The sequence below is a fragment of the Anolis carolinensis genome, chromosome 1 (genome assembly GCF_035594765.1).
Source record: "Anolis carolinensis isolate JA03-04 chromosome 1, rAnoCar3.1.pri, whole genome shotgun sequence".
NCBI classification, from domain to species: domain Eukaryota; kingdom Metazoa; phylum Chordata; class Lepidosauria; order Squamata; family Dactyloidae; genus Anolis; species Anolis carolinensis.
The window spans coordinates 9,048,625-9,057,066 of NC_085841.1; the positions used below are offsets into that span (position 1 = coordinate 9,048,625).

At 39.1% G+C, this 8,442-nt stretch overlaps 1 protein-coding gene across 7 annotated transcripts in view; it reads left to right on the forward strand.

Annotated features, from left to right (window-relative positions):
• Positions 1–7,482, forward strand: part of xpo1 (exportin 1) — a 42,796-nt gene extending 35,314 nt beyond the window's left edge. For all 7 annotated transcript variants that reach the window (XM_062970089.1, XM_016997568.2, XM_062970093.1 and 4 more), the window contains 7 exons: positions 495–601; positions 710–904; positions 2,331–2,499; positions 3,686–3,820; positions 4,310–4,469; positions 4,570–4,666; positions 6,438–7,482. In XM_062970089.1, coding sequence (XP_062826159.1) covers positions 495–601; positions 710–904; positions 2,331–2,499; positions 3,686–3,820; positions 4,310–4,469; positions 4,570–4,666; positions 6,438–6,584 — 1,010 coding nt within the window. In that variant the 3' untranslated portion in view covers positions 6,585–7,482. The remainder of the gene's footprint in view (positions 1–494; positions 602–709; positions 905–2,330; positions 2,500–3,685; positions 3,821–4,309; positions 4,470–4,569; positions 4,667–6,437) is intronic.
• The last annotated feature ends 960 nt before the right edge of the window (positions 7,483–8,442 follow it).

Genomic DNA, 8,442 nt, shown 5'->3' on the forward strand with positions numbered 1-8,442 from the left:
TGGGTTAAACTGCTCATCTGCTGAACTTGCTGACCAAAAGGTCAGCGGTTCGAATTTTGGGAGCAGAGTGAGCTCCCGCTGTTAGCCCCAGCCTCTGCCAACCTAGCAGTTTGAAAGCATGCAAATGTGAGAGTAGATCAATAGGTACCGGTCCGGCGGGAAGGTAATGGCGCTCCATGCAGTCATGCCGACCACATGACCTTGTAGGTGTCTACAGACAATGCCGGCTCTTTGGCTTAGAAATGAAGATGAGCGCCACCCCCCAGAATCTGACACGAGTAGACTTAATGTCAAGGGAAACTTAAACTTTTACGTTTTTATATATACCTTACTATTCATAGAACATAGACAGATAGAACTAAACACTAAACATTTCTTGGTGCTCCACGATAAACGTTTTCTGCAAACTTTTGGGAACTCTGATTAGAATATTTTAACAAATGCCATTTTACAAAGTGTATTCCTAGATTATAAATGGCACCTCACTTTTCCAGGTGAAATGGTTACAAAGCAACCTCTGATTCGAAGTATGAGAACAGTGAAAAGGGAAACGTTAAAACTAATTTCTGGCTGGGTGAGCAGATCCAATGACCCTCAAATGGTAAGTGAACTCTTATTATGCAGCAGCTTCAATAAATTTGAGATACACATACAAACCTTTTTTTGAATGTACTGTCTATTAAAACATGGCTGTATTTCTTTTTTCCAGGTAGCTGAAAACTTTGTTCCCCCTTTACTGGATGCAGTTCTTATTGATTACCAGAGGAATGTTCCAGCTGCCAGGGAGCCTGAAGTACTCAGTACAATGGCCATAATAGTAAACAAGTTGGGGGGACACATTACTGCTGAAATACCTCAGATATTTGATGCTGTCTTTGAATGCACATTAAATATGATCAACAAGGTAATGTAACACTTTCATCTATACAGGCAGTCCCTGAGTTACAAACACCTGACTTATAAATGACTCACAGTTAAGAACGGGAGTGAGACAACAGAAAGTGAGAGAAATCTACCCCTTGGAAGGGAAATTGGTTCCTGAAAGGGTTATGGAGAAAATGTGTCTCCATTGAAGTTTGCTCACCAATCCTTGTTTCCACAAGAACCCAAATATTTCAAAATCCAATTATCACAGGGACAGAAAGTGAGGTGAAATCTGAACAGGGGCACAGACAGCAAAACAAATACCACAGCTATCCAGAGCTAAAATAGATGTATATTTTTGGCTTGACTTACAATTAAAATGTACCTGTTCTGACTTACAAACAAATTCAGCTTAATAACAAATCTTTTTTGTAACTTGGGTATTCCTTGTACTCTTGCATAGATCCAAGTCACTGGAACATAGCAATGCCTCAGGGTTTCTTGAGGGTGAACCACATTCTGTTGTTTCTCCTTCGAATTATAACATTACTGTTGTCATGATGAGATTGCTCCTTTGCCCTTTCCTTGATCATCCCTGTACTTCCCGCGATCCCCACCTAAAGTCCTGCACTAGTCACCCTCCGTGTATGCTTTACCTGCGGCCAGGCTTTAAGTAATTTGCTGTGTTTTATGCTGTTGTATATTTATTCTGTTTATATTGTTTTAATTCATGTATTGTGTTTTTAACCTATGCTTTGTTGGGCTTCATCCCCTTGTGAGCCGCCCTGGGTCCCTTCAGGGAGATGGTGGTGGGATATAAAAATAAAGTATTTTACTCATAAAAGTATGTTTGAGGCTTTTTATCAGTCTAGTGCTAATGAAAAGACTTAGCAGGGGGTGACTACTGATTCTATTTCCACATTCTGAGGAGAAGAGCTCTATTGAAAGAGATCTATAAAAGGCAGACTTCTAGTGGTTCAGTAAAATGTAGTCAACACCACATTCTCCAGGGCAAAATATAGTCCCCAAGTCCCATTTTTCATTCTTCAGTCTCTTCCTCCCCCTCCAATGTTTTTGATAGTGTGGCTTACTATCTACTCTAAAATTATTTTCACCTCTTCATCATCTGACCTTGTGACTCCAATATCTAAATCCTTCCCTGGCTTCCTGTCCATTCCTCGATCCTGCAGAAACTTCCTGTGCCCTTTCCTTTGCCCTTCAGCTGTCTAGGATTATAGACTGCTAGTGTTTTGTACTCTGTAAACCAGATCATGATTTGCATTTTGTTGGTGCTATTTTTAAAACAAACTGAAGACTTTTAAACATAAGTGTATGCCTATTGTAGTACAGCTGTGACGTTGAAGACTTGATTCTTCTGTTTACGTTTTCAAAAAGATTGTTCTTGTGCTTTCTTTTTTCTATTTGTGCACAAAAAGGAGTAATTTGTTTCACTTTCTTGCTGTTAGGACTTTGAAGAGTACCCTGAACACAGAACAAACTTTTTCTTGCTACTTCAAGCTGTAAACTCTCATTGCTTCCCAGCATTCCTGGCCATTCCACCTGCACAGTTCAAACTAGTACTGGATTCTATCATTTGGGCTTTCAAGCACACAATGAGAAACGTTGCGGATACAGGTGAATACACATCGTCCAGATTTTCTGATCCTGCATGTTTCAGTACATATGTAGTTTGGCATGTATCCCCCCTCTGACCAAAATGAATTCAGATTTGGAATCACATTTGTAGCAGAACGGAGGTTGGGTTGCTGTGAGTTTTCCGGGCTCTGTGACCATGTTCCAGAAGCATTCTCTCCTGACATCTCGCCAACATCTATAACAGACATCCTCAAAAGATTGTGAGGTCTGTTGGAAACTAAGCAAGTGGAATTTATCTCTAGAATATTCAGAGTGAGAGAAAGAACTCTTGTCTGTTTGAGGCAAGTGTGAATGTTGCAATTGGCCATCTTGGTTAACATTGAATAGCCTTGCCACTTCAAGGCCTGGATGTTTCCTGTCCAGGGAAATCCTTTGTTGGAAGGTGTTAGCTGGACCTGATTGCTTCCTGTCCGGATTTCCCCTGTCTTCTGAATATTGCTCTTTATTTACTGTCCTGATTTCTATAGTTTTTTTTAAAAAAAATGTCCACCTGCTTGTGGATTTCAATGGCTCTCTGAGTAGTCTGATCTAGCGGTTGTTAGAGTGGTCCAGCATTTATGTGTTCTCAGATAATATGCTGTGTCCAGGTTGGTTCATCAAGTGCTCTGCTATGGCTGACTTCTCTGGTTGAGTTAGTCTGCAGTGTCTTTCATGTTCCTTGATTCGTGTCTGGGCAATGCTGCATTTGGTGGCCCTATGTAGTTTTGTCCACAGCTGCCTGGTATCCGTGCAGAGGTGAGAGGATCCCTCAATGCTCTTTGCTGATCGTACCATTTGTTAGATTTTCTTAGTGGGTCTGTAGATAGTTTGTAGGTTGTGTTTCTTCATCACCTTCCCTATGCAGTCAGTGTTTTCCTTGATGTATGGTAAGAACTGAGGTTGTTTCTGTATACATATTTGAAACATAACTTTTAAAGGTTCCCTTAAGAATTATGGAGAATTATTTTGTTACATGAAGGAGGTAGGAAGGGTGGGTTTGTGTGAACACTCCTGAGAGCTTCTATTCCAGTAATTATGTTCTAGATTATTCTTACTTGAAAATGAAACCGTAGACTTCAAGACCAGGTAATCTGAAGTGGGGTTTTTTGTATGTACTGTATGTATAATGACTACTGGTATTAGGTAAAACCTTTGTTTAGCTTCACTTTGTACTCTTTTTCTCCAGGCCTTCAGATCCTTTATACACTTTTACAAAATGTTGCACAAGAAGAAGCTGCTGCCCAGAGTTTTTATCAGACTTACTTCTGTGACATTCTTCAGCACATTTTCTCTGTTGTAACGGACACGTCTCACACTGCAGGTAAGAGTTGCAGAACGTGATGAGGAAGCTAGGGGACCTTTGCCTATAGCAAGTTAGAGAAGCGCTTCTTCATAGATTTACAGAGTTGAGAGAAACCCCAAGGGCCACCCAGATCAATCCCACTCTGTCAGTCAGAAAGACACAATCAGACACTCCCCACAGATGGCCATCCAGCCTCTGTTCAAAAATCTCCAGAGGAGACTTCACATGCCGAGGCAGCATATTCCACTCTCGAATAGCTCTTACTGTCAAGAGATTATTCCTGGTATAATGTTTTTAGATGAAATTCTTGTACAGTATTTTGGATACATTGCTCTATTGTGTCTCCAGAGCAGCAGAAAATGAACTTCCTCCCTCCTTGACATGACGTCCTTTCATGTATTTAGATATTGCTCCTCTCGGTTTTCTCCAAGCTACACATGCCTAGCTTCCTAAGCCACTCCTCACAGAGCTCTAAATATATTTTTCTCCTTTGTTTACTTCAATCAGGTTTGACGATGCATGCATCAATTCTTGCATACATGTTCAACTTAGTAGAAGAAGGAAAAATAAGTACTCCTCTAAATCCTGGAAATCCAGTGAACAACCAAATGTTTATTCAGGAGTATGTTGCTAATCTCCTTAAGTCTGCATTTCCTCATCTGCAAGAGTAAGTATGGTTGATTCTAACAGTTTAAGGATAATTTTTGTGTAAATTCTGTTGGTATTAACTGGCTCTTGTTGGTTTTTTTTTCCTTTCCCCATTGTAGTGCACAGGTTAAACTGTTTGTAACAGGACTCTTCAGTTTAAATCAGGATATTCCTGCTTTCAAGGAACACCTTAGGGACTTCCTAGTGCAGATAAAGGTATGTGGGATTTCCTCTTTGAACAGATATGGCACTAGACTGGGATTCTCAACTTTCTTCTAGCACAATTACTATTTCTATAGCAGATGCTTTTGCTTAGAGGTTGTGCAAAAAGGTATCCTATTCAGAGTTGTGGAAGCCTTGTCATGCAGATCGTGCTGTCTGGGATGTTCAGTAGGTGTGGTCCTTAACCACTGGATGCACAACTGGATTGACTGCCTAGCAACTGGTTACGCAAGGGCTCAATCTGGCCATTCCAGTCTGGGTATGCTGGTGAAATTTTATGCTACACATATAGTAAAAAGGATTTTAGCCATAGCTTTGTGTTAGAAGACCTATTGTTTGGTCTCTCATGAATAGTCTCTCATTGTTCAGTAGGTAGGCATGTGGTTGTCAACAGCAAAAGTGTTCTCTCATGACTACAGTTGTTGCTATATTGGTAATTGTAACCAATATCTGAACTGCTGAGCTGGTCTTAGTTGTGGGTTCATCCTGGAAGTAATCTTCCAAATGAGAAGGGCACATACAATGTATGTTTAAATATACTTAGCATGGTATAGTTCTGTAAAGATGGTATGGCGCCCTTTCCTTGAAAGCTTGGATTGATTATTCAGCTGAATGCAGTGGCAATGTAAAAACGTGGGCTTTACTACATTAGAAGCCACAGGGCTAATTGTGACAGTCTAAACTTTGACACAACAAAAAGATATGACCATAAGGAAAACAGTCATAAATATATGAAAATTTAATCTGAGTGAAATAATTGAAAGATTGGGTTGATGTGAGTTTTCCGGGCTGTATGGCCATGTTCCAGAATCATTCTCTCCTGATGTTTTGCCCACATCTATGGCAGGCATCCTCAGACGTTGAGGTTTGTTGGAAACTAGGCAAGTGGGGTTTATATATCTGTGGAAGATCCAGGATGGGAGAATGAACTCTTGTCTGTTTGAGGCAAGTGTGAATGTTGTAGTTGATCATTTGATTAGAATTGAATAGCCTTGCATCTTCAAAGCTCGGCTGCTTTCTGCCTGGGGGAACCCTTTGTTGGGAGATTATTAGCTGGCCCTGCTAGTTTCTTGTCTGGAATTCCTGTTTTTGAGTGTTGTTCTTTATTTACTATCCTGATTTTAGAGGTTTTTTAATACTGGTAGCCAGGTTTTGTTCATTTTCATGGTTTCAGTGACTTCTTTACTTGTGGATTTCAGTGACTTCTCTGTGTAATCTGACATGGTGGTTGTTAGAGTGGTACAGCATTTCTGTGTTCTCAAATAATAATTGAAAGGTTGATGTGTTGGGTCACATAATGCTTTCCCTATTAGTCCCATTAGAGAGAGAAAGGAAGTGCAAAAGGGGGGGGGGGTTGTTTGAGACAGGTAGAATCTGTGAATAAAAGGTTAGGAAAGAAAAAGAGTGAACCTTAGGAAAGAAAGTAGAAAAATGCTGGACCAAATAAGAAGAAAGCCAATATAGAAAGAGCTCTGCGCACTAGCTCTGTTATGAGCAAAAGCAGGAAAAAGGAGACAACTTCTCAGCAGAGCTTTAAGTCACCCCAACCGGAGAAAGGCAATCTCTGGAAGCTATATTCAGGATTTAAAGATAGTAAAGAAGAGCATTGTACTAATTTGGATCTACTTTTTAAAATTAACTTAACGCATACAACTAAATTATTGTGATCCAGTTCAAGAACTTGGCAAGTGAGATGGATCTCAAGGCTCTGGGATGTTTTATGTTTTAGAATGTAGTAACAGCATTTTTTATTTCCTTTTTGTAGGAATTTGCAGGTGAAGACACATCTGACTTATTCTTGGAGGAAAGAGAGACGGCTCTTCGACAGGCCCAGGAGGAGAAACACAAACTACAGATGTCTGTCCCTGGCATCCTTAATCCACATGAAATTCCTGAGGAAATGTGTGATTAAAAAATAACCAGTTGCGCTGTTTTCTTCCTCTGCAGCTGCTTAGTTGTAGAAGAAAACAGGACTTGGATATTTCTTGACCAAAATGATGCCAATTTGTAAATTTAAGATGTCACCTAGTGGCCCTTTTTTTCTTATGTGTTTTTGTATAAGAAATTTTCTGTGAAATATCCTTCCATTGTTTAAGCTTTTTGTTTTGGTCATCTTTATTTAGATTTGCATGAGGTTGAAAATTAAGGCATTTTAAAAAAAGAAAACACTTCATGCCCATTTTGTGGCTAAGGATAAAAAAGAGGCAAAACATATAACTTGTAAAGTCTATTGCAGAATTATACATTTTTCCAGTTAGAACAGAGATTTTTTTAAAAATTAGGGATCACTTTCTGTCTAGCCTGCTCTGCAGTCTAGGAGATAAGGATAATATGTAAATCCATCAGATAATTGTTAGGGGGAGGAGGAGGAGCGCTGCGTCATCACATATGAGCAGCTTTGGGGCTAATGGCTAGGCTAGGCAACCAGTATTTGCAAGTCATATGACAAGTTTGCAGCAAGATCATGTGCATATCATCCCATTGTAAAGCAACTTGGAAAAAAGTATGGGAACACAGTACAGTTAGTTATTTTTACACAGTTCTTTTGTTTTTGTGTGTGTGCTGTCGCTTTGTCGACAACAGCTTTTTGTTTTCCTCAATGAGGAGTGTTGCTCATTTGTGAGCCTTCATTAACTCGAAGTGAAATGGTTAAAATATTTATCCTGTTAGCATAGGCTGCATCTTTTTAACAAGCTCATTAAAGAAGAACTCTGGCTTTTGAGATGACTTCTACTAATTTACATTGTTTACCATGCTGTAGTGCTTTAAGAACACTACTTAAAAAGCAAAATAAACTTGGTTTACATTTATTTTCCTTTCCTTGGCTTTATTATTATTTTACTGGAATGCTCTAATCGCCTTAAATCTCAAGGATATAAAAGGTAGAGTAGAAGAGAGAAAAAGTGCTGGGAGGACGACCAAGGGATGCATCTGGCGGGTATTTTCAGAGCGACTATGAAACTTATCAAAGCAACATACACATTGCAATAGTTTTTGAAACCTAGGTTTTCACCCATGTGTAGCTTTTCCAACATTGTCATTTTTTAAAACTGATTCTTAATGGCTCTTCTCAAGCAGATGATGGTATGATGAAAGACAATTAAATGAAATAACATTTGGTAGTGTCAGTGTTAAAAATATTCACTTAACATTTCTCTCAGCATTTTCTCTTCTGTACATCAAATTCCCAACTTGTTTTTTTTTCTATGTTGCCTTCAGTCCTTAGGCTGTCACACTGGGTTTTCTGAATGCAACATTTCTGTGCCGTTGTTTAAAGAAAATGAGAATAGATGCTTAGTGTTAATCTTTTTATATAAAATTTGAATATCATAATTAAATATAGTTGTATCGTGCCTTTGTTATATATCCAGAATTTTAGTTGGAAATCCTTTATGCAGTACCTGTTTAAGAAGAATAACATACTGAATTTGAGTACTATTAATACTTACAAGATATAAGTTACTAATTCTAGATTAAGATCTCAAAGTTGTGGCAGCTGTCATTTCCAGGGAAAGCATTTTGCGCAGCCTACAGAAATAGGTGTGTGAAGCAGCCGGAGGATATGAAAGGCATGCCAAGGAGCAGATTTACTAATTTAATTACTAATTTTATACCATAGTGAGAAATAAAGAATTACTATTACAGTTTGTGTGAGATGATGGAGAATGTCCATAAATATACTGCGCATTGGGAACATTCACCAGCATTCTGGAAATGGTACCAAAACTGCCAACCAAGCCAGCAGTAGGGCATGTTGTCAGTTGCAACCC